At 43.0% G+C, this 26,615-nt stretch overlaps 2 protein-coding genes across 4 annotated transcripts in view; one reads left to right on the forward strand and one right to left on the reverse strand.

The window, feature by feature from the left end:
• LOC115131650 (tyrosine-protein kinase STYK1-like) lies at positions 1-17,237 on the forward strand. The gene is made up of 10 exons (XM_029663521.2): positions 1-266; positions 2,281-2,336; positions 8,605-8,820; positions 11,747-11,980; positions 12,385-12,566; positions 13,147-13,224; positions 13,568-13,782; positions 13,891-13,931; positions 14,078-14,174; positions 14,345-17,237. Exons 2-10 carry the CDS (start codon positions 2,282-2,284, stop codon positions 14,538-14,540), a joined length of 1,314 nt encoding a protein of 437 aa, XP_029519381.1. The 5' UTR covers positions 1-266; position 2,281; the 3' UTR covers positions 14,541-17,237.
• LOC115131649 (polyhomeotic-like protein 1) overlaps positions 11,421-26,615 on the reverse strand; it is a 20,664-nt gene continuing 5,469 nt past the window's right edge. For 2 of the 3 annotated variants that reach the window (XM_029663519.2, XM_029663520.2), the window contains exons 7-15: positions 26,530-26,611; positions 25,416-26,440; positions 25,187-25,310; positions 24,734-24,909; positions 22,288-22,378; positions 22,088-22,175; positions 20,584-20,737; positions 19,128-19,338; positions 16,840-18,804 (exon numbers count right to left, since the gene is read on the reverse strand). In XM_029663519.2, coding sequence (XP_029519379.1) covers positions 18,653-18,804; positions 19,128-19,338; positions 20,584-20,737; positions 22,088-22,175; positions 22,288-22,378; positions 24,734-24,909; positions 25,187-25,310; positions 25,416-26,440; positions 26,530-26,611 — 2,103 coding nt within the window. In that variant the 3' untranslated portion in view covers positions 16,840-18,652. Of the gene's footprint in view, positions 13,290-13,573; positions 13,761-14,334; positions 14,493-16,839; positions 18,805-19,127; positions 19,339-20,583; positions 20,738-22,087; positions 22,176-22,287; positions 22,379-24,733; positions 24,910-25,186; positions 25,311-25,415; positions 26,441-26,529; positions 26,612-26,615 lie in introns of those variants that run through there. The other variant, XR_003863986.2, reaches the window with a different exon arrangement.

Genomic DNA, 26,615 nt, shown 5'->3' on the forward strand with positions numbered 1-26,615 from the left:
ACCTGGGAGAGTGACAAAGCAGACACAAGGAAAGAGACGCAACAGAAGAGAGAGATTGACAGATAGAGAAGTTGGGAAAGTGGGAGAGGCCAATTGTCACACGCTGGGGTCATAATACAATGGAGGGTGGTAGACGATCGTTAATATCAAAAGTGTGATTCTAGTACTGCTTCTCGTGAGGAGGGGCACTACAGAAGCGTTGGATGCTGAGGACCTAATACCATTACACATCATTGAGACTCAGCCTTACACAGGGAGCATGCCACGTAAGTTGACACAATAAAATGAGTGAATAAAATGTACAGTTTTGGTTCAAATAAAGGGTGGAATACATTGTTGGTTAAAATACGAAGGTGAAATATCCTAAAAGTTCCATGTTTAGTATCATGTGCGGGGTGTGTATGTGTGTGTCGTGTTGTGTTGTGTGTGAAGAAATGCATGTCAAAGAGCAATGCAGCCAGACTGGTTGAGTGACACAAACATACTTGGAAAGAGGTGAGGGAGGGAAAACGCAGAAATGCTGTCCGAATGTGCTTCCCAACAACACTAAGTGGAGGAGTGTGCTGTGACTGTGACTCATTATTGTCACCTGAGAACAGTAGGTGACAAAACACACCCAAAGTTTCACGATCGAGTTTCGCGATCGATTATGAAATAGGATCCTGTGGATGAGAGGGGAACAGGTGACTTTCAACGTGTTGAGTTTGATGAATCCTTTATTTAGACAGGTTGTGATTGATTTGGGTTGTGTTTATGTAGACATGCAGGTAGCCTAGCAGTTAAGAGCGTTGGGCCAGTAACCGAAAAGTTGCTGGTTTGAATCCCTGAGCAGACTAGCTGAAAAATCTGCTGATGTGCCTTTGAGCAAGGCACTTAACCCTAAGTGCTCCTGTAAGTCGCTCTGGATAAGAGCATCTGCTAAATGACTTAAATGTGTTAAAGTAAGGTAAGATGGACATAGCATGGGTGCCAATCTGTTTCTAAGGATGTGATTATAGTATTAAAATCCTCAATATTAATATACAAACAACACAACGTGCGTAACTGAACTGGTTTTCGAGGTGTATTTAATCTCTGCCCTCTCAAGTTGATTCAAATTGTAGTTCCATTTGAAAAACAAACGCCCAGAGAGCTGTGACTGGGCCTCTAATTGCTCCATACAAGCCGTTGTTGTTTTATCTCTGTGGTGATAAAATGAAAACGGGGGCTGAGTCTGAAATGGCAGCCTGTCCACTATGTAGTTGGGAACCCTGGTCAAAAGTTGTCCACTGCATAAGGACTAGGGTGCAATTTCAGGCACAACACAGTCTCTTCCTACTGTCTAGCCCCTAGTAATTACTTCTCACATTGACCTGCCCTGACCCTGCCAACTTAATTTCAATAATGATATCCTGTCCACTTCCACTGAATACTAGTCAGCCAGTAAGCCAGCCCGTCTGTCTTAGCATTTTCCAAACGTCATGCCCAAATCATATCAAAATAACTTCAAATAGCGGTGTCATCCGAAACTTAACAATACAAGTCAGACTTTGTTTGATAATGAGGCCTCTAAATGGTGAAGTTGAGTGTGACATATTGTACTGTGCCCAGACGGGCCAGGCCTATTGAGCAAACAATGCTGCGGTACCAACGCACCGGCACGCCCAACCCATCTAGGGTTTTAATGTCTTTAGGACACACATCCCAAATAACAAGCGTGGGTCAACGCTCTAACCTTGCCAAGTTGGTGTCATACTGGACGCCCCTTGCTGAGCTATCTATATTGCCTCCTTATGCAGTCATTGTGTGATTGTACTATAGTCATAGTCACGCTACTGCACCTTATGTTGCCTCACCATTCAGACACTATCAGATCTACCCAGATACCATAGTTACTAGGGTTAATCTAGGGTTAATCTAAGCTCTGCACTCAACAATTGAGATGATATGATAAGAGATACTAGCAGTCAAAAACATACGTACACAGCATAACAAAAACATGTTAAAAATACTCGCATTGTCATTGTTATCAATGGAGGGGGGGGGGTGCAAGACATGCAACATGGAGCGAAATGGAAATTGTTTGTCAAGTATACAAACTGTACAGTCTTTTTCCGTTCTCTGAAGCAGCCATTGATTAGCCTAGATGGAGCTAACAGACTCCAGACGTTCTTACATGTGTCTTGTGTGACAGTGGTGTTGGACACTCCATGCCATGTGTCATTACAGCCGAAGGCTTTATGAGGCTGCTGACCGATGGTAATCTAATGATGATATCTCCGTGTGTGTGTTCCTCCTCAGGATGTCATCCTACTCTGATGCCGATAATCAGTGTCAACCAGGGAACACCATCTGTGGTGAGCGCTCCTCTCCTCTCTCCACTCCTCTCTACATTCCTCTCTACACTCCTCTCTCCACTCCTCTCTCCACTCCTCTCTCCACTCTTCTCTACACTCCTCTCTACACTCCTCTCTCCACTCTTCTCTACACTCCTCTCCTCTCTACACTCCTCTCTCCACTCCTCTCTACACTCCTCTCTACACTCCTCTCTACACTCCTCTCTCCACTCCTCTCTACACTCCTCTCTCCACTCCTCTCCACACTCCTCTCCCCACTCCTCTCTACACTCCTCTCTACACTCCTCTCTACACTCCTCTCTACACTCCTCTCTCGTTTTGTCCCGTGTCCCCTTGTCCTTCCCCTTCTACATCTTACTGCATGCACGCAAGCTGTTGGGACTCCAAGCCAAAGGCCTTGATTGAAAACACTCCATACATTTGGACTCTTTTCGAAATCGATAGACAATATTACGGAAATCGCAAGGAAATGTTTAACCATGTGGCAGTTAGCTGTCCACTGATATATTTCTGGTGAGGTGAGTTTTTTGCGATTCTTCCCATCAGTGTAAAAAGTGCGACGTAACATTCTGTCACAAACTGGTTATCCAATTGCTGAGATTGTATTTGTGCTTACACATGATCACCATCACAGTAAATACATTTGATACATATGGCTATGTCTCTGGGTGGAGACGGTTGTTACCTTGCCCAGCCTTTACCAAACAGAGCTGTAACAAAGGTGTTGCAACCGACACAATGAAGCCACTTCAAACGTCTAGAACAACACCTTGGATACATAACATAGAAAGCAGCGGAACTGTGAAATAAATATAGATACGTGTGAAATATAGTTAGGAGGGGGCTGGTTTTAGTAGGCACCAAACGCAGGGGGGGAAAAAAGACCTAGACTTGTCCAGTGAGAAACACTTGTTTCCGCTGCGTGTCCTAATACAATACTATACAATACAACCTTTTCTGGTCCGTTATACAAAGATAAGAGACGTGTGTTGTGTTTGCTGTCACAGTACTCAGATCCACTTGGCACATAAGACAGGCTGGGAGCAGAACAGGGTCAGCCACATTGTCCCCCACATTGTCAGCTGCAGAGCAGGGGAGGCTAGGAGAAAGAGAGTTCAGACTCCCCAGAAGCTTCTAAAAGGAACAAGAACAGCTGATTGATGATGCATCATGGATCACCTGAAAAGGAATCAAAACCAGATTGTTAAAATACTTATCAATTGGCTTTAAACATTCTAGTGACGTTGTACGGCACAGAGCAGCTTGACTTAGCCAAACAATCAAGGTGTGGTGCAAGCATACTGCACCACCACCCACACCTTTTTCAGTATGCTATTTAAGGAGCACTTAAAGGCCCAGTGCAGTCATGTGATTTTCCTGTGTTTTGAATATATTTGAATATATTTCCAGACTATGAGGTTGTAATACAATTATGAGAATACCCCGGTGTCCTGGCTAAATTCCCAATCTGGCCCTCAAACCATCACGGTCACCTAATAATCCCCAGTTTACAATTGGCTCATTCATCCCCCTCCTCTCCCCTGTAACTATTCCCCAGGTCGTTGCTGCAAATGAGAACGTGTTCTCAGTCAACTTACCTGGTAAAATAACGGATAAATAAATAAAAATAGCTAGTTTTCAATGTTCTCCCTCCCCACTCAGACCACTCCCAAACAGTCATAGCAAAATTCTTGCTTAAGAAATGTCTCTTTGCTAAGAAGCTTTAAAAAAAAATTTTTTTTACATTTTAATTGACAACAATCACAGTAAGGTACTTAATTGTTACCCAGAAATGATTTGAAATTGAGATAAAACGGCTGCATTGGACCTTTAAATGAAAGGAGTGTAAATAAGTAACTTGTGAAATATGATAGGAATGACGAGCACTAAATCACCCCTGACAAACCGTCTGAAACACATTCCTATTGGCATGTAGTGTTCTTGCTACTTCAAGTCTATCCTACTCAAAACAAATCATAGACCACACCTGTTTGCTTTTAAGTGTCATGTACCACACTGAGTGGACAAAACATTAGGAACACCTTCCTAATATTGAGTTACACTACCTTTTTCCCTCAGAACAGCCGGGGGAATGGATTCTACAAAGTGTCGAAAGTGTTCCACAGGGATGCTGGCCCCAATGCTTCCCACAGTTGTGTCAAGTTGGCTGGATGTCCTTTGGGTGGTGGACCATTCTTGATACACATGGGAAACTGTTGATCATGAAAAACCCAGCAGCGTTGCAGTTCTTGACACACTCAAAATGGTGCGCCTGGCACTTACTACCATACCCTGTTCAAAGGCACTTTGTCTTGCCCATTCACCCTCTGAATGGTACACATACACAATCCATGTCTCAATTGTCTCAAGGCTTAAAAATCCTTCTTTAACCTGTCTCCTCCCCTTCATCTACACTGTTTGTGTAGATGAGCCATTTCCATTCTAAACTTCTTTGGTTCTTTTTCACTTGGTTGTTGCCCAATGTGATTCAGAAACGTTGTCTTTTTGCAGCCCAGGGTCAGCTGTAGCAGGTTAGAGGTTAAGAGAAAGATGCACCAGAGTTTACTCTCTCAATTCAATTAAATACATTTAAGGGCTTTATTGGCATGGGAAACATATGTTTACATTGCCAAAGCAAGTGAAATAGATAATAAACAATAAAATAAAAAACTGTAAACATTACATTTACAAATGTTTCAAATTTCATATTATGTACTGTATATACAGTGTTGTAATGACATGCAAATAGTTAAAGTGCAAAAGGGAAATAAATAAACATAAATATAGGTTGTGTTTACAATGGTGTTTGTTCTTCACTGGTTGCCCTTTTCTTGGGGCAACAGGTCACAAATCTTGCTTCTGTGATGGCACACTGGTATTCCACCAAATAGACATGGCAATTTATCAAAATTGTATTTGTTTTCGAATTCTTTGTGTGTCTGTGTAATATGAGGGAAATATGTGTCTCTAATATGGTCATACATTTGGCAGGATGTTAGAAAGTGCAGCTCAGTTTCCACCTCATTTTGTGGGCAGTGTGCACATAGCCGGTCTTCTCTTGAGAGCCAGGTCTGCCTTTCTCAATAGCAAGGCTATGCTCACCGAGTCTGTACATAGCCAGAGATGTCCTTAATTTTGGGTCAGTCACAGTGGTCAGGTGTTCTGCCACTGTGTACTCACTGTTTAGGGCCAAATAGCATTCTAGTTTGCTCTGGTTTTTTAATATTTCTTTCCAATGTGTCAGGTAATTATCATTTTGTTTTCTCATGATTTGGTTGGGTTTAATTGTGTTGCTGTCCTGGGACCAGCTTGATTAGGGTTCTCTTCTCTCTGCAGGTGATGGCTTTATTATGGACGTTTTGGGAATCACTGCCTTAAGGTGGTTGTAGAATTCAAAGTCTCTTTTCTGGATTTGGATAATTAGCGGGTATCAACCTAATTCTGCTGCTCTGCATTATTTGGTGTTTTACATTTTACACAGAGGATATTTTTGCAGAATTCTGCATGCAGTGTCTCAATTTGGTGTTTGTCCCATTTTGTGAATTCTTGGTTGGTGAGCGGACCCCAGACCTCACAACCATAAAGGGCATCGGCTTCGATAACTGATTCAAGTATTTTTTATGAAATGTTATGATCCATTTGATGGCATAGAAGGCCCTTCTTGTCTTGTCTCTCAGACCGTTCACAGCTTTGTGGAAGTTACCTGTGGCGTGTTTTGTGTGCTCTAGGGCAACAGTGTTTGGATGGAATTTGTATTTGTGGTCCTGGCAACTGGACCTTTTTTGGAAAACTATTATTTTTGAGATTTACTGTCAGGGCCCAGGCCTGACAGAATCTGTGCAGAAGGTCTAGGTGCTGCTGTAGGCCGTCCTTGGTTGGGGACCAAAGCACCAGATCATCAGCAAACAGTAGACATTTGACTTCTGATTCGAGTAGGGTGAGGCCGGGTGCTGCAGACTATTTTAGTGCCCTCACCAATTTGTTGATATATATGTTGAAGAGGGTGGGGTTTAAGTTGTATCCCTGTCTCACCCCCCAGCCCTGTGGAAAGAAATGTGTGTTTTTTGCCAATTTTAACCGCACACTTGTTATTTTGTGTACATGGATTTTATATTGTTGTATGTTTTCACCCAGCACCACTTCCCATCGATTTGTATGGCAGACACTCATGCCAAATTGAGTCAAAAGCTATGTTTGAAGTCAACAAAGCATGATAAGATTTTGACTTTGTTTTGGTTTATTTGTTTGTCTATTAGGGTGTGCAGGGTGAATATGTGGTCTGTCATACAGTAATTTGGTAAAAAGCCAATTTGACATTTGCTCAGTGCATTGTTTTCACAGAGGAAATGTACAAGTCTGATGTTAATGATAATGCAGAAGATTTTCCCAAGGTTGCTGTTGACGCATATCCCACAGAGGTTATTGGGGTCAAATTTGTCTACATTTTTGTGGATTGAGGTTATCAGTTCTTGGTTCCAAATATTGGGGAAGATGCCAGAGCTGAGGGTGATGTTAAAGACTAAGTATAGCCAATTGGAATTTGTGGTCTGTATATTTTATAATTTCATGTAGGATACCATCAACACCACAGGAGTTTTTTGGGTTGGAGGGTTTGTATTTTAGTTCATTCAATGTAATTGGAGAATCCAGTGGGTTCTGGTAGTCTTTAATATCTGATTCTAAAATGTGTAATTGATCATGTATATGTTTTTGCTGTTTGTTATAGAGCCAAAAATATTAGAGAAATGGTTTATCCACACACCTTGAGCTGATTTCTGACATGCTGTTCCTTCTTTTTCCGCAGTGTATTTCTGTATTGTTTTAGTGATTCACCATAGACTCAGACTTTCTGGTTCTCTATGTATTTGGTTGGATTGGTTTTTCAATTTCTTTCTTAGGTTTTTGCATTCCTCATCAAATCATTTGTCATTGTTGTTAATCTTCTTAGGTTGTCTGCCTGACATTTTTAGATTCGATAGGGAAGCTGAAAGGTCAAATATACTGCTTAGGCTTTCTACTGCCAGGTTAACACCTTGACTATTACAGTGAACTGTTTTGTCCAGGAAGTTGTCTAAAAGGGATTGAATGTGTTGTTGCCTAATTGATTTTTGGTAGGTTTCTGCACTACTTTCATTCCATCTATAGCATTTCTTAATATTGTGCAGTTCCTTTGGCTTTGATGCCTCATGATTGAGTATTGCTCCGTTCAGGTAGACTGTGATTTTGCTCTGATCTGATAGGGGTGTAAGTGCGCTGACTGTGAATGCTCTGAGAGACTCTGGGTTGAGGTCAGTGATAAAGTAATTTAAAGTACTACTGCCAAGGGATGAGCTGTAGGTGTACCTACCACAGAAGTCTCCTCGAAGCCTACCATTGACTATGTACAAACCCAGTGTGCGACAGGGCTGCAGGTGTGACCCATTGTTTTGTCATAGTTATGTCTAGGGGGGGGCATATTTGGAAGGGAATACTGTTGGCTCCAGGTAGGTGTTTGTCCCCCTGTGTGCTGAGCGTGTCAGGTTCTTGTCCAGTTCTGGCATTTAGGTCACCACAGACTAGTCCCCCTTTAGGACGGAGAAGCTGTCATTGTTAAAGTATGAGTTTTCTATTGGGAGTATATAGCTAGTACACATGAGGACATTTTTCTCTGTTCTTTCTTTCTTTGTTTTATTTTCAGCTTTATGTTCCATAGTGTGTAATGTTGTTTCCGGTTTAGGACCGGACCATTACAGTCAGTGTGAGCATAGGTCCGAAATGGGCGGGGCCTATATAGGGTGTGGCCAGAGATTGTTTGGGGTGGTCTCAGCTGGTTGAGGTGTGGCTGGTGAGGATGTGGTCTGGGTGTAGGTCCTCTTGGCGTGTGTTTTCTGTGTGCAAGTCCTTCGGGAGAGAGTCTTGCAGGTCTGGGAGGGTTTCTCGCTGGTCTGGGTGAGGTGTCCGTTGTTGTGTTGCTCCTGTGTGAGGTGCTGTGGCTTGCGGTTGAGGGTGATGTCCTTCAGTGTCCTGGCAAAAGTTGGGATTGCTGCCTTGTAGAGGTGGACCTGGTCGTAAAAGGCTGTTCAGGTCCAGGGTGGAGTGGTGGGCCAGGTAGACATTAGGTGGGGTTTGGATCTGTTGCTCTCCTACCTAATGTCTACCTGGCTCATCAGGTTGTTTTTGTGAATTATAATGTGGCTGGGGGACCCAAGTCTGTCCTATGACAACAGCTCCAGGGCATACCTAGTGTTTGGGCACCAGAGTTTAGTCTCTCTCTCTGTCTCTGTCTCAGAGATCACCGTGTATGAACAGGAAGTGATCATCGTGCCTGTCCTGCTCCTAGCAAGCTTCCTGGTCAGTCTGCTAATCGTTCTCCTGCTGAGGTACTGCACTGGAAAGGAAAACCGCAGACGACCCACAGTAATCCTAGCCCGACCACACTGCACCAGCACGGCGAGCAGACACACACAGAGGGAAAGTACCAGACGGAACATACAGGGCATTGAGGGTAAGTTGGTGTGCACATCGAGGTAATGCCAATGAGCTTGACTGATGAGTCAGCACAAGTATCTTACCACTATGTGCAAGTCTCTCTAGACAAATGGCAATGTGTCAATGCTCCAGCTTAACACATCTTTACAAGTTGTGTTGTCAGTTGGGACAGAGAGGACGAGTCGGAAAGGGGAAGCGCGTCACCAGTCGCATTACTGCCAAACCACATCATTTCAATGTGGAAATGAGGGTAATGTTTGGTTGGGATGTTGATCAATGAGATTTCAGCCTTTATTCACTCACTCAAAAAGAAAGCAAGAAGTTCGTTGAATTCCCAATGTGTTATCACTATGCTTTCAACCATCTAAAAGCACAACCAAATTCCATTGGAAATACAATGTCAGATATGTTGTAATTATACAACAATTTAATGTCATTACTGTGCAGTTGAGTTTACATTAAAAGTACATAGTGCAAGTGATACACGCTGTTCGAGATTCTGTACAGATTATTATAGCAATTGTAAAGATCTCCACAGACCTGCGACCTTTGCATGCTAACTCAATATTAGGAAGGAGTTCCTAACGTGTGGTATACTCCGTGTAGTTACAAGAGGCCAACCTCAAAATGTGGCCATTGATGCATTACTCATTTTAGGGTTGAATAAATACTGTTACATTAGTTTGTACAATAGCCTTAACTTTAGGCTATTTAGTGTTTTACAAAAGTAATATTGACTTGTGTTTGGTTGACAGTGCAGCCAAATATCAACATTTAAAGGATATCTAATGCTTGGATAGGTTCATCTGAGCCACTGGCATAATTCTTTTGGTTTAGTTGAAGACCTAAATCCAACATATAATTTGTTAACTTTGTCGACAAGTTAATTGGCTATTTACTGTATTGCAAATGTTTGGTTGTCCACACAACCAAATATCCACATTTGAAAGAGATGTATCTTTTGTGCCACTGACTTAGTCTGACTTTAACTACAGCTTCTCTACAAATTAATAGTTGATACATTGCATTAACGTCTACCACTCAACCAAGAATCAAAGTTGAAGAATATAACTAAATCACATCAAACTTTATTTAAAGTGTATTTAAAGTTGAATTTGATTTAATTTCCTATTCTATTCTTTAACTTGTATTTTTGGTTGAGACGGAGACATGAATCCAACATATCCATTATTAATTTATAGACAAACTGTGACTAAAGTCTGATCAAGTCAGTGGCACAGATGGAACTATTCAAGCAGAAGATCTCCTTCAAATATTGATATTTGGTTGCGTTGACAACCAAACACAATTCAATATCCAGTTTGTCTACAAATGAATGATTGATATGTTGGGTCTCCATCTCAACCAAAGTTAAAGAATATGGCTAAATCTAATCAAACTTGAAATGCACTATTTTTAACTTTGATTTTTAGGTTGAGATAGAGACGTGAATCCAACATATTAATGAGGAACTTAAAAGGTTACATTTGAATTCAACCAAAGCTTGAAACCTTAGTCCTGTATGTATTATCTATGTTTTATTGAACCCTGGGTTGAATTGAAACAATAGCTGTTGATGACATTTCATTTGCTCTGGTAAAACTACCCTTTGGAATGACTTCAATAGCAACAGTGAATATATTTAGTTACGAAGAGGTCTCTCAATAATCATTCTCACAATAGCACATTGATAGGAGACTGTGACAAATATAAAAACTGGGCTTGGTTAAAACCCTGGATGGGAGACCAAATTAATAGTTGTAAATCAACTATTATCAATCAATCTCTCCAGTAGGACGTGCCGCCCAGTCTATTGTTTTTTAAAATTCTGATAGTGGATATAACGTTGAAGATCTGACATTGTTTCAAAGGTACAAATTCAACATATTCTAGGTTTGTCTATGTTGAAAATTGGTTACAATGATGACATAAACATGTGGTTGAAATGTCTTTCCTCAAAACAACAGTTACTTTCTTCAAATCCAGTTCATTTTCAAGTTAGATTCCACATCACAGTACTTTGACAACTTACATTGAAACACTGAAGCACAAGTTTGTGCCCAGTGGGTTACAATGCTCCAAGGTCTGAGATATCCAAAACTAACTCTGTACTAGAACTACAGTACAGTAGTAAGCATTTACAAACGGTGTAAAACACATACTTGGTCAATTGCTTAAGCACAATGATTGCCATATGGTTTATTTCAAACTTTTAATGTAAATGTTTTCCAAAACTAGACAAACTCCTGCCATATATGCATCTACTGGCATATGGTGTATTTATCTACTTTAAAAAGCCTGCATTGGCAGAAACTGATGTTTGTTTTGTAATGCATGAGTTGCATCTCTAGGTCTCTTCTACGCAGTGGTGGAAAAAGTACCCAATTGTCATACTTGAGTAAAAGTAAAGATACCTTAATAGAAAATGACTCAAGTAAAAGTGAAAGTCACCCAGTAAAATACTGCTTGAGTAAAAGTCTGAAAGTCTTTGGTTTTAAATATACTGTACTTAAGTATTGAAAGTACATGTAATTGCTAAAATATACTTAGGTATCAAAAGTAAAAGTATAAATAATTTAAAAAAAATCCTTATATTAAGCAAACCAGACGGCACCATTTCCTTGTTTGTTATTTATTTACGGATAGCCAGGGGCACACTCCAACACTCAGACATCATTTACAACCAAGCATGTGTGTTTAGTGAGTCCACCAGATCAGAGGCAGTAGGGATTTTCTTTTGAGTGTGTGAATTGGACCCCTTTCCTGTTACTTTTGGGTGTCGGGGAAAATGTATGGAGTAAAAAGTACCTTATTTTCTTTAGGAATGGTGAAGTAAAAGAAAAGTTTAAAAAACATAAATAGTAAAGTACAGATACCCCAAAAAAACGACTTAAGTAGTACTTGATTTGATATATGTGCAATACCCATCTCATTACCTGCAGCTCCTCCTGAGCTGAACCCTCTGGAGCAGGAGGAGTTACCTATGAGCACCCCGACCCGGCGTGACGCTCTTGCCACGTGGTCTGCCATACCGGAGACGGCCAGAGAGAGACAGCATGGCTCTTTCAACCTGGTCACTCCGTTGCCCCTCTCCTTCCCCGTCAAACCGGACGACTCTGTCACCCTCTACAGGGCAAGGATGGACAACAGAGACGTGGTTCTACGGACACTTAAAGGTAACACGCTTTGATATTCATTGGAATGGTCAAATCGACGCTCCCATCCAGAGACGGACACTCAGTGCATTGTAAAGACCTTGAGGCTTATAAGAGTATAAAACCTGAAATCTTGGGGATGTTGTCTCTTGTCTTTGTGTTACTATGAAATCTTGTGATCTTTAACTCGATATGCAAATCAAAAGACCTAGTCCAACCCATAACAAAACGGACTAACTTTCCCATGAGTAGCCTACTGCCAGATAAAGGACAAAAACATACAACAGTTTAAGATCAGTTTAAGCAAGGCAAGGTGTAGAATCTCTAATCTTGATAGTATAAGGAATAGTTATTTGTAGATCAGTGATTCTACGCAGTCCGACAGCAATGTAGTTCATCTCAACGTGTACCCTTTCTCACCCCAGAAAAAGCCGATGACAGCGAGCGGCAGTCCTTCCTGGGCTTTGCCTCCTTCCTGTCTGAGCTGGGGCCCCACCCCTTTTTGCCTGGTCTGATGGGCGTGGTCTCCCTACGTACCCCCCTCATCACCGTGATGGAGGAACTGGTGCACAGGGACCTGCTGGGGTTCCTATGGAGGTGTCGACAGGTATGGTCCTCCCATAGAGTTAGATAGAGGACTCATCGTTATATCTGTGCCATTATAGCGTCAGTGACATGGGCAGCATCATTGAGGCTGCAACCCATAGGAATCCCCAGCCAATTTATTACTTGAAAATGGCGGAAGCACGATAGAAGCCCTCAATAGCAATGTCCATGCTAAAACGGCTTAAATCCACAATGAGTCCTCGATCTATCTCTGTGGGTATTCCTACTGTAAGTTACCAAATAGCTGGGGGTGTTCAGTAGGGAGAACACTGTTTTAAACAGAGTGAAATGGAGAGGTAACCGGCTTGAACTTGTCCAAAGAGAGATTATTGTTTCACCAATGTTTTGCTACGGACTGGAGTATACTGAACACTACCCTGATATGTTAGGAAACGGCCCAAACTAGAGATCTGCCCGCACAACTTTTACGTAAATTGTCGTCAGTTTGCCTGAAAATTCTAGTTGTATGTGGGTCTCAAGAGGCTGAGCAAACACTCTGTAACTCATGTAGACTACAGTGAATATGGACATGATCCTTAGTGATAGTGTGAGAGGAAACTCACAGTGCTCTTTCTTGGCAGGACACGGGTGTGGAGTCCCCGTGCGACATCACAGAGCAGCGCATCTTCACCATGGGAGGACAAGTGGCTTCTGCTCTGGTTGGTCTCTCCCTCTCGCTCTCCTTCCCACACATCAAGTGATCCATCCATCTCTGTCATTTTGTCTACAATTAAAAGTGATAGGTCAAGTTGAGTGCGTATGTTATAAAATGTCAATCGGATGATTACATCATTCTTATTCAGAACTGTATAAGCACGGTGACAACTGCTGATGTAAATGATCATTTGATTTGAACCTGTTGGTAGGGGCCAAGAGTTTTACCTGTGTTTAGAAAAATCTCCTGGCCATATCTACTTGATTCGTCTGTATGAATGGCTTTCATACGCTTGAATGTCACATAGCCATATTAAAACACAAAATCCTCTCTAATTGTGTATTCAGGAATACCTGCACGGTCAGAGCTGTATCCATGGCAACGTTGGAGCTCGGAGCGTGCTGGTTGGTCTAGACCTAACGGCTAAACTGTGGGGATTGGGTCCAGCATACTGTAAGAAAACACAAGCAGGAGCTCCAGGAGAGCTGCAGAACGTTGAGATGAGGAAGTGGCAGGCTCCAGAAGTATTGGCAAGGAGACCTGTCAGTCAAAGCAGTGACGTGTAAGTCGCCAACCTGATCGGACATATCCATTACACAAATGATCAAAAATACATGTGATTTTTTTTTTTTACTTCAACAATGAACTCTCCGACCATCCTTTTTTCCAGCTGGTCTTTTGGTATCCTGCTCCATGAAATAGTGTCACTAGGTAAATGCTTTCCTAAATAAATAATGCATCGTTACTGGTCTACTGAACTGCTGTAACCATCACAGATTGAAAAATATGTATCTCATTATGATAATGTTTATCTTGTATCCACACCCTAATTCATAATTTATTCCTCCACTTTGTAGGTGACCCACCGTTCCCTAAAGTCATGGCCGGTGATCTTCTTCAATACCTCCAGAGAGGAAAGACTCAGACGAGACCAGCTAATTGTTCTAACTCACTGTAAGACATCCCATTAAGTAATAATACATGAATAATGACCTGATATACGACAGAAAACACATGATTATAACAGTGCTGTAATAGTTCTCTTCGGCGTTGGTAGAAGTGGCCACAATGATTACCACAAAACAAGTTACATTGGTTACAAAAACTACTGTACCTTTTTTCAGGTATTCCATAATCAAGTCCTGCGGCCAGTTCGCTCCACACGAGCGCCCTACATTGGCTGAGGTGATCCAGAAGCTCCAGTCAGGAGAGAAGAGTGCCAACAATAGGACAGTTCTTCGAGTGCCTGAGCCACTGGACATTGAGAAGTACCTGCGGGAGGCGGGATATGGAGAGGCCTACAATTACGTTGTTCTCTGATTGGCTCCTGCGATGGTCGTTTAAATCAAGGTCTACATTACGTTCAGTGTTGCTTTTCTCACATTATCATGAAGACTGTTGGGAGAGCGTTTTAAATGTCAAAACAGCACGACTAGTTTATCTTTAGGTCCCTTACTATGCTCAATACAACGTAAGAGACTGATGAAACACTCAGGTATTAACACATACAGCATTCGGAATGTATTCAGACCCCTTGACTTTTTCCACATTTTGTTACGTTACAGCCTTATTCTAAAATGGATTACATTTTTTTTAAATCCTCAGCAATCTACGCACAATACCCCATAATGACAAAGAGAAAACAGGTTTTTAATAATTTTAGCAAAAAACAGAAATACATTATTTACATAAGTATTCAAACCCTTTGCTATGAGACTCAAAATGTTCATCCTTGAGCTGTTTCTACAACTTCATTGGAGTCCACCTGTGGTAAATTCAATTGATTGGACATAATTTGGAGGCACAGATCTGGGGAAGGGTACCAAATCATTTCTGCAGCATTGAAGGTCCCAAAGAACACAGTGTCCTCCATCATTCTTAAATGTAAGAAGTTTGGAACCACCAAGACTCTTCCAAGAGCTGGCCGCCCAGCCAAACTGAGCAATCAGGGGAGAAGGGTCTTTGTCAGGGAGGTAACCAAGAACCCGATGGTCACTCTGACAGAGCTCTAGAGTTCCTCTGTGGAGATGGGAGAACCTTCCAGATGGAAAACCGTCTTTGCAGCACTCCACCAATCAGGCCTTTATGAAGCCACTCCTCAGTAGAAGGCACATATGACAGCCCACTTGGAGTGTGCCAAAGGCACTTAAAGACTCTCAGACCGTGTGAAACAAGATTATCTGGTCTGATGAAACCAATATTGAACTCTTTGGCCTGAATGCCAAGCGTCACGTCTAGAAGAAACTTCCCTAGGGTGAAGCATGGTGGTGGCAGCATCATGCTGTGGGGATGCTTTTCAGCGGCAGGGACTGAGAGACTAGTCATGATCGAGGCAAAGATGAACGGAGCAAAGTACTGAAAACCTGCTCAAGAGTGCTTAGGACCTCAGACTGGGGCGAAGGTTCACCTTCCAACAGGACCACGACCCTAAGCACACAGCCAGGCCAACACAGGAGTGGCTTTGGGACAAATCTCTGAATATCCTCGAGTGGCCCAGCCAGAGCCCAGACTTGAACTTGATCGAGCATCTCTGGAGAGACCTGAAAATAGCTGTGCAGCGACGCTTGAGAGGATCTGCAGAGAAGAATGGGAGAAACTCCCCAAATACAGGTGTGCCAACAAGCTTGTATCATCATACACTAGAAGACTCGAGGTTGTAGACGCTGCCAAAGGTGATTCAACAAAGTACTGAATAAAGGGTCTGAAAACTTATGTAAATGTAATATTTCCGTTTTTTTTTTAATGAATCTGCAAAAATGTCTAACAACCTGTTATTGCTTTGTCATTAAGGGGTATTGTGTGTAGATTGATGAGGGGAAAAAAACTATTTCATAAATTTTATAACAAGGCTCTATGTAACCTAACAAAATATAGAAAAAGTCAAGGGGCCCGAATACTTTCCGAAGGCACTGTACATACCTATATTGTGTATTTAAAGAATAATATATGTATATTTCTATATTTGTCCACTGTCCCACTGAATATCTATGTGGCTCCGAAGGACAACAAAATGAAGATTCCCTGATTCACTGCAGGTTCTAATGCCAGTGACTTCCAAGGCCCTACCTGGGTCTCTATCCTACGCTAGCTCTATATTTCTACTGTACATGCAAACTATGGTCACTCGCACTTTAACCCTGTAAACAACCACAGTGCCATCAAATAGAAATGGCTAATTGCCTCATCATAATAAAACCTAGCCCAGCAGGGAAAGTAAGTTAAAGGGAAAATACACTCAAAATATCTTTTCCATTAGTCCACTTTTACACAATCCCTAAATGTTCTGCATGTCAGCAGTTTCCAAGATGCAGTATTGGACTTTTAAGAAGCAAATTGTCACCCGGCCACATCATCATGACGATGAAAAAAATGCACCATGCATGTATATCATACATCATTTGATATTTCCCTTTAAGGGATCTGTTGTTCAACAAAGAAAAGTGATCTTTATTTGAGCTGGGATCCCTGCCTAACAAATATGCCTTAAAAAAAACTCATAAGTCTTAACCAGTCAAAGGACTGTAAAGTAAAGAGCACAACTAGCTATTACACACAATAAACGTTCAGTCTACACAACACTCATCAAATCGGATTCAAAATAAAAGCACGACCACGCCTCCATTTTGTCCTAGTAGTTTGTTTATTTTTTTGCATGATAATTGACCTCGCCTTCTCCAGGCTTAAAACGTAAAACACGCAATTAGCAGAGCACCTAATCATAAGATGATTGATTATTCATAATAGCCACAGTCACTGCTTCTGTAACAAAAGCATTGGATAGGTAGAAGTTATGAGGAAAGCTATGAGGAAGACCACAATCCAGGGTCATGTTCATTAGGGCATGCATCAAGAAAATGTGTGTTTCTTATTGGACAAGTCCAGGTAGTCCCTCCCTGTTTCAGTCAGTTTTCGTCCGTTTGATGCCTAATGAACACGACCTCGGTGACATGTTCTGTCCACTACTGTAAATAGCTCATGCTGTGTGTAAAACTGCAAAGATTTGACAAAAAACACAAACATTTCAAATAGACAGGAGGGCATATAATCTGAAACACGTTTGGAAAACTACAGTAGCCAATGGGACGGTATAACTTGGATCAGGTGTACCAGTACTTCAGATCCTCATAGATTATTGCTGCCACCTCACGTACATTGTAAAAAGGAAGTTATTTTTTAAATATAAATCCTGTGCACCAATTGTACATTTTTTTCTCATTTCAGCGGACAGAAAATGTCACCCTCTATTTGTCAAGGATCCTTAGGCCAATATATTTGCTACTCCCCAGTAATGGTTGGTAAAGGCAATGGTCCATTGGTTTACATGACCTTACCATACATAACTGCTCGTAAAAAATAAGGAATGATATGAAACACGTTATTTTTACGGACGACTCCGTTCTAGTTCTATTTTCGCTCGTCGAAACTACTTAAAAAGGCCACAATTTCCACAGAGAGATAACGCAATGATTCTCTACAGCGTAAACAAAGGCAGTCCAGCCAACAAAGGTATATTTAAATATATAGGCAAACATTACACACATATATAGGGTTTGCTCACTCACTCACATAATGTAACATAATACTCTACATTGAAGGTCCAGGTCTTGTGGGTAGAAGCCTCATCTTTTCCACTTTCATTCTATGTTTGTTTTGACTAAATACACTACACTGACAAAAGTATGTGGACACCTGCTCGTCGAACATCTCATTCCAAAATCAATGGCATTAATATGGAGTTGGTCCCCCCCTTTGCTGCTATAACAGCTTCAACTCTTCAGGGAAGAATTTCCACTAGATGTTGGAACATTGCTGCAGGGACTTGCTTCCATTCAGCTACAAGAGCATTAGTGAGGTCGGGCACTGACGTTGGGCGATTAGGCCTGGCTCATAGTGGGCGTCCGAATTCATCCCAAAGGTTTTCGATGGGGTTGAGGTCAGAGCTATTTGCAGGCCAGTCAAGTTCTTCCACACCGATCTCGACAAACCATTTCTGTGTGGACCTTGCTTTGTGCAAGGGGGCATTGTCATGCTGAAACATGGGCAGCTCTAGCAGGGCAGAAATTTGACAAACTGACTTGTTGGAAAGGTGGCATCCTATGACGGTGCCATGTTGAAAGTCACTGAGCTCTTCAGTAAGGCCATTCTACTGACAATGTTAGGCAATGGAGATTGCATGGCTGTGTACTCGATTTTATACACCTGTCAGCAACGGGTGTGGCTGAAATAGCCAAATCAACTAATTTGAAGTGATGTCCACATACTTTTGCACATATGGTGTATAATAAAATCAACAGGGACCCCACTTAACACAGCTAAAAAGTATTTCAATGGCCATATTGTCACCTCTTCTCTCTCTCTCTCCAGCCCTTCTTTCTCTCCTTTTATTTTGGGGGAGTATTTCAGAATCCCTCCTTTGCTCCATTCATCCTACCTCAGTCTTTCAGGTTGTTGATGTGGGCACAGATCTTGAGGGCGGGACCGAGCTTGATGTTCATGGTGGACATGAGATGCTCCTCTCTGAGCAGCAGCAGGGCCTGTCCATCAATCTCCTGGGACAGGAAATGGGCCGCAAGCTCCTCACAGTCTGCGAGAGGAGAAAAGGAGGAGAGACGGAGAGAAAGAGGGAAGTTGGGAGTAAGAGAGGGCGAGAGAGAGAGAGAGGGGGGGGATGGTAAGCAAGACAATAACATGAATAGCATTTACAATGGTGAAAATACATTAGCAATTGTATTATCCTAGAATAATAATGGGATTAAAAAAACAAAAAAACAAGTACGATAACTGTTTTAAAGATGTCAAAAGTCACAAAAAGAGTAGCATTTGTGTGTTGTTGCATGACAACGCATGTCCTTCTGAACTGTATAAATCAATGGCGTCTACAGTATATAGCTCATCTGTGGTACCGACCTTGCAGAGATGATATGAACTGAGACACTTCCTCCACACTCCACTGGGCAGGGCTGCCGGGCAGGAAGTGGGGCGCCGGTGAGCCCTCCAATCGGAGTGTGGGGGGAGGCTGATGACAGGAAGAGGAGGAGGCCGGGGAGAAGGACATGGGGTCGTCCTCTTCCTCCTCGCAACTGGAGATGTCGTCCGAACGGCTGGACTCGGAGCGGCACTGTAGACAATGAACCAGGACTGTATGAGAGGTGTTTGTGCAACAAGGTAGTCACTGAATGGCCATGTCTCTTCAGCACTGTTCTCCCTAAACTAAAATTCTGAGTGGTAGATCTTGGCTTGCATTTTGACTCAGAAAGTGATCTTGACTCAGAAAAGGTTGGTGACCACCGTTCTAGAGTTTTCTCTGTTAACACTATCAACGTTTCCCTTTACTGTGGCAACTGTGATCGAATCAATGCAATATTAGTCACTTTCAATAAAACATACCGAAACAAAACCAACTACGCAATATATTTTGTTGTGGGCATAACGCATCTGAGGTAGGAGTCTATTGCATTGACACGCACTACTCAGTCCGTACTGTACACAGAGGTGAGGCGTAAACAATCAGAGCTGCAGTAGGCCTACATGCAAATAGACCATTGCCATATATGGACCTGTGCCATTTACTTTGAACTGGATCGTGTTTACAGCATGAGCAGTTGTGAGTAGATGCACTTGTTTTGAGATCAAAGCGAAAGCTGCATGTAGCCATGCATGTTTATATCCTTTGCTAGTTAGTGAGTTGATAGCCCAGTTATAGACCATTTGTAGTCAGCAATAGGGGAGTGACTGCTTCCTACAAGGGCACAAAACATGTACATTTCTACACATCTTTTAAAAGCAAGTCAGGTAAAGAGCATTTGTTTTGTATTAAAGGGACAGTGTTGTATTTTGAGACAGGCTTGAATAAGCTAAGTAGCAGAGGGTAGTATAATTTTTCTGATTCTCTCTAATAATGGTATGATAATAATAATGCATTTTATTTTGTAAAGTGGTTTTGCATCAAACACCACAACAGCATTTTCAGTCACCTTCTTGTCTTAAGGACAAGTGGATAAACAGGTTAATGTCAAGCCTTGCAAGTCTCATGGATTGAAGGCCTACATTGAACACTACACATTGGCTGCTACTATAGGCTGAATGATAGAACAGCTATTTCCATGTTAAAATGTTATGGGATCCATTTTGTCCATTGTAAACTACACGGCGGCCACTGTTAAAACTAACTTAAAGCGGGTACAGCCTCAGTGCTCACAGTGAACGCGAGCAGGAAAATGCACAGAATGTTCACAACGTTCTGCGCTCAGCAGACCTGAAATTGGCTCAGTCCCGGAATTTGTTTTGAAGGAATATTGCTCTTCAGTCATCCATGCCAGCTCAAAAACAAGTGTACAACTATCAATGATGAACGGACCATTACCTTGACTGGTAAGGGTCTCCCGGCTATTTTGGCACTAGCGATCTCGGAGCTGGTCCTGTGGGGAACCCTCCTCCTCAGGACTCCGTCCTCGTCAGAGTGGGTGAGGTGAAGCCCCTGTCGCAGGCGGAAGTGCTGGCTGCAGCTCACGTTATACCTGGAGCAACAGGGAGACATATAGCAGGCACTGAGTGTACAAAACATTAAGAACACCTGCTCTTTCCATGACACAGACTGACCAGGTGAATCCAGGTGAAAGCTATGATCCCTTATCGAATGCTTTTGAAGCCTTGAGACAAGTGAGACATGAATTGTGTATGTGTGCCATTCAGAAGGTGAATTGGCAAGACAAAAGATTTAAGTGCCTTTGAACAGGGTATGGTATTAGCTGCCAGGCGCACCGGTTTGAGTGTGTCAAGAACTGTAACGCTGCTGGGTTTCTCACGCTCAACAGTTTCCCGTGTGTATCAAGAATGGTCCACCAACCAAACGACATCCAGACAACTTGGCACAACTGTGGGAAGCATTGGACTGAACACGGGCCAGTGTCCCTGTGGGACACTTTCGACACCTTGTAGAGTCCATGCCCTGGCGAATTGAGACTGTTCTGAGGGCAAAAGGGGGTGCAACTCAATAATAGGAAAGTGTTCCTAATGTTTTGTACACTCAATGTATACTGCCATATATACTGAACAAAAATATAAAAACAACATGCAACAATTTCACTGAGTTACAATTCATATAAGGAAATCAGTCAATTGAAATACATTCATTAATCTATGGATTTCACATGACTGGGCAGGGGCGCAGCCATGGGTGGGTCTGGGAGGACAAAGGCCCACCCACTTGGGAGCCAGGCCCAGCCAATCAGAACGAGTTTCCCCCCACAAAAGGGCATTATTACAGACAGAAATACTCCTCAGTTTCATCAGCTGTCTAAGATGATCCCGCGGGTGAAGAAGACGGATGTGGAGGTCCTGGGCTGGCTTCGTTACACGTGGTCTTCGGTTGTGAGGCCAGTTGGAGGTACTGTCAAATTCTCTAAAACGACGTTGAAGGCGGCTTATGGTAAAGAAATTAACATTCAATTCTCTGGCAACAGCTCTGGTGGACATTCCTGCAGTCTGCATGCCAATTACGCAGCTCCCTCAACATTTTGACATCTGTGGCATTGTGGTGTGTGACAAAACTCCACATTAAAGGGTGGCTGTTAATTGTTCACAGCACAAGATGCACCTGTGTAATGATCATGCTGTTTAATCAGCATCTTGTCAGGTAGATGGATTTATCTTGGCAAAGGAGAAATGCTCACTAACAGGGATGTAAACAAATTTGTGCCCAAAATTTGAGAGAAATAAGCTTTTTTCTGAGTATGGAACATTTCTGAGATCTTTTATTTCAGCTCATGAAACATGGGAACAACACATTACATGTTGCGTATATTTTTTTTCTTCAGTATAGTAGACACAGAACACTGCAGTGACTTTGTACTATATTATGACTGTACCTCTTGGAACAGGTCAAGGAGCAGAAGCGCTTGGTCCCTCTAAACTGTCTGGCTGGGGCGAAGCTTTTGCAGTACTCACACTTCAGCACTGGGAAGAGAGAACAGGAAAAGAGGGGTTTAAAGAACGATATGAATTATAGTTCATAGTCAAACCCCTTTCTTTAATGGAAACGTGACTTGGACTATGGTCTGAGCCTAACCTGTAGCTGTATTCACAGTCTCAGGCTGACTGGCGTCTGGATTGTCCATTGCCAAATCTTCTCCAGCTGGCTCTTTCACTGGCCCACTCACCTGTCAATCAATATACAGGAACAAAATGTGTTGTGTACAACATTACTGATTAAAGGGAATTATTGATAATATTGTTTTGATCTACGGTACATGTCATTATTTACATCAGATGTTGTACGGCGCATTCAGAAAGTATTCAGACCCCTTGAATTTTTCGACATTTTGTTACATTACAGCCTTATTCTAAAATGGATTAAAACATTTTCTCCTCGTCAATCTACACGAGTGGTGGAAAAAGTACCCAATTGTCATACTTGAGTAAAAGTATAGATACGTTAATAGAAAGTTACTCAAGTAAAAGTGAAAGTCACCCAGTAAAATACTGCTTGAGTAAAAGTCTAAAAGTATTTGGTTCTAAATATACTTAAGTATCAAAAGTAAATGTAATTGCTAAAATATACTTAAGTATCAAAAGTAAAAGTATAAATAATTTCCTATTCCTTCTATTAAGTAAAGCAGGTGGCTCCATGTTCCTGTTTTATAAATGTATGTATAGCCAGGGGCACACTCCAACACTCAGACATTATTTACAAAAGATGCATTTGTGTTAAGTGAGCCCGCCAGATCAGAGGCAAAAGGGATGACCACGCGTTGTCTTGATAAGTGTGTCAAGTCTTCTAGGAGTAGTGGGTTTGGAGTCAGGCGCAGAGAGCAGAGGGTTCGGACAATCATATTTTATTCCGGTCACGCCAAAACACTAGGCGCATAAAACTGACCGGCCCAAACACAGGACCCAAACAGTCCGGAGAAAATAAAATACAAATGCACATCCCACAAACCGACAGAGGAACAATCCCGCACAAACCTAGTCGGGCCTAACAGGCTTAAATAGACATACATCAAGAAACAAAATAAGAGACGGGTGCAACCAATAAGACCAAACGAACAGAAAAGGAAAAAGGGATCGGTGGCGGCTAGTAGACCGGCGACGACGACCGCCGGGCGCCGCCCGAACAGGCAGGGGAGACACCTTCGGTGGGAGTCGTGACAAAGTGGGTGAATTGGACCGTTTTCCTGTCTTGCTACGCATTCAAAATGTAACGAGTACTTTTGGGTGTCAGGTGAAATGTATGGAGTAAAAAGTACATTATTTTATTTAGGAATGTAGTGAAGTAAAAGTTGTCAAAAATATAAATAGTAAAGTAAAGGTACATTTCTAAAAGAAAATACAAAACGGAAATTTTACATTTACATAAGTATTCAGACCCTTTACTCAGTACTTTGTTGAAGCACCTTTGGCAGCAATTACAGCCTTTCGTCCTCTTGGGTATGACGCTACAAGCTTGGCAAACCTGTATTTGGGGAGTTTCTCCCATTCTTCTCAAAGGTGAACCATTGCCCCAGTCTGAGGTCCTGCACGCTCTGGAGAAGGTTTTCATCAACCATCTCTCAGTACTTTGCTTTGTTCATCTTTCCCTCGACCCTGACTAGTTTCCCAGTCCCTGCCGCTGAAAAAGATCCCCAAAGCATGATGCTGCCACCACCACCATGCTTTACCGTAGGGATGGTGCTAGGTTTCCTCTAGACGTGACGCTTGGCATTCAGGCCAAAGAGTTCAATCTTGGTTTCATCAGACCAGAGTCCTTTAGGTGCCTTTTGACAAACTCCAAGCGGGCTGTCATGTGCCTTTTACTGAGGAGTGGCTTCAGCCTGGCCACTCTAGATGAAGGTTCTCCCATCGCCACAGAGGAACTCTGGAGCTCTGGCAGGGTCACCTCCCTGACCAAGGCCCTTCTCCCCCGATTGCTCAGTTTGGCCGGGTGGCAAGCTCTAGGAAGAGTCCACTGTGTTCTTGGGGACCTTCAATGCTGCAGAAATGTTTTGGTACCCTTCCCCAGATCTGTGCCTCGACACAATCCTGTCTCCGAGATCTACAGACAATTCCTTCAACCTCATGGCTTGTTTTTTTGCTCTGACATGCACTGTCAACTGTGGGACCTTATATAGACAGGTGTGTGCCTTTACAAATCATGTCCAATCAATTGAATTTACCACAGGTGGACTCCAATCAAGTTGTAGAAACATCTCAAGGATGACCAATGGAAACAAGATGCAGCTGAGCTCAGTTTCGAGTCTCATAGCAAAGGGTCTTATAATACTTAATACTAATGTAAATAAGGTATTTCTGTTTTTCATTTTTTATAAATTTGCAAAAAAATCTAAAAACCTGTTTCCGCTTTGTTATTATGGGGTATTCTGTGTAGATTGATGAGGCCATTTTTTAAATGTCATACCTTTTAGAAAAAGTCAAGGGGTCTGAATACTTTCCGAATGCACTGTATATCCCCAAAGGGTCTGAATGGATGTTGTATTGTATATGAGAACCACAACTACTCTAAGGTGAACTGTACATACAGGGAAGGGTTCAGCTCCCTCCTGGATGACGAAGCCCTCTATGAGGTGGGTGAGGACGTGGGGTTTGACCACAGCCTGTGGAGGGGGGGCTCTCTCCCCCTGGCCACCCCCCACACGGGACACTGAGAGGGCAGGGGAAGGAGAGGGAACGGGGGAGGGAGAAGGTGGACCAGTGCCTTAAAAAAAGACGGTTGAGGGGAGAGAAAGGATTTTATCATTTATTTTTGAACAATTTGAGCAAGGCTGACTGGCCACAGTGTCTAAATCTATGCAAATGTGAGGTTTTTGGAATCATGTATAGGTATGTATCAAAAGGAATTTGACATGTTGGTGGCTGGGCTATGGTGGAAAATGGTCTCCCTGCACTCTTATCCTTCCAGTGGTCGTAAAAGAGAGGAATGAGAAAGGCAAAGTATTTAAGACAAGTGGGCACATTCGTAGCTGACTCCTTACCTGCTTCCATGGCGGAGGAGGAGAGAGCAGGGGAGTGTTCACTCATAGGAACAAGGTGGGGAGGGGGGGGACCATCTTCCTCATTGGCTGCGTCTGACTCGGATTTCCTCTTCATCGACTTACCCTTTGAGGAATGTCATTATTTCACAAATGGAATCGACAACTACTACGTAGTTTAGAAACATCAGTAATTTATAGTGTCATCAGTCATCATTAAGGAACAACTCACCTGGGGAGGCTGAGGACACACAGACTCTCCATTGGCAGCCACTACAGTGGATGCACTGCTCGCCTCAACCAACGGCAGGGGTAGAGTGAGGGAGGAACGGGAGAGGGTGGGAGGAGAGATGGCGGCCTGGGACTGAGAGGAGATGCTGGTGGCCAAGGTGCAATTTTGATTTTGATTCAGCCTAGGACTCTGATTGGCTTGTGCTTGCACGTGAGAAACGTGGGCCAATGAGAGGGCTTCCTGGGCTGATTGAAGGCTCTTTAGACCCACCCCTTTGCCTAAACCCCCTCTCTCTCTGGATGCGATGGAGGCCACCATGGTGAGGAGGCTGGCGCTGTTGGAGCTATTTAGAAGAGTAGCTCCGTCCTGGGAACAGGCGTTCCGGGCCTGGACCAAGGCCAAAGCCTGGGGGTTTCCTATGGAGCTTGGCCTGGCCCCTACTATCTGGACTGGGATGTGCGGTGGAGGCTGGGCGGCACTAGTCTGGTTGTTTGCGGGGGGCGCGGGGAGGATGGGAGGTGGGTTGCGGGAGGGCAGTTGCAGTGGCATACGGAGACCCTGTTGAGTTTTGGGCTGGATTGGAATGGGACCGTTCCCATGGCCTCCCTTGTCGTTAATAGTGCTTTTCTGCAGAGGCTGAACCACCAGCGTTTGAGTACTAACATTGGGCTTGATGGTGGCAGCACCCATCTGGTAACTGTGGGACTGAGTGGGTGCACTGGAGGTGGGCACCAGAATGTGCGTCGCCGCGGCGGCCGAGTTCACCGTGGTGATAGCCCCGCCCCGGCCAAAGTTGGGTCCGGAAAGGAGGAGCTGTGAGAGTGGGACAGAGGTGGAGGGTGAGGAGGGGGTGTTAGAGTGGTGGTTGCCCGTCTTGAGGTTGAGAGAGGAGAGGTTAGCGTTGGAGCTCTGGATGTAGGTGGGGATCTTGATGTGGGACTGTTGCAGTTGGGTTGGTTTAGTGGGAGACTGCTGAGTGGACTGGTTGAACTGCTGGTGAGATGACTGTATAAGGGAGTAGGTTGCTGGAAAAGAATTAGGAAAATGAATAACTAAGAGGTAAGTAAGTATGCTAAGTAAGTAGAGCTAAGTATGCTGCGATTTCACTCCCCACCTATTTCACCCCTCTCTGGGGTTTCAGTCTTGACCCCAACCCCCTTGGGACTGCCGACACATCGCAAAGCCAGGTTCTGCACCTGG

Source organism: Oncorhynchus nerka, linkage group LG7, assembly GCF_034236695.1.
Source record: "Oncorhynchus nerka isolate Pitt River linkage group LG7, Oner_Uvic_2.0, whole genome shotgun sequence".
Taxonomy (NCBI): Eukaryota; Metazoa; Chordata; class Actinopteri; order Salmoniformes; family Salmonidae; genus Oncorhynchus; species Oncorhynchus nerka.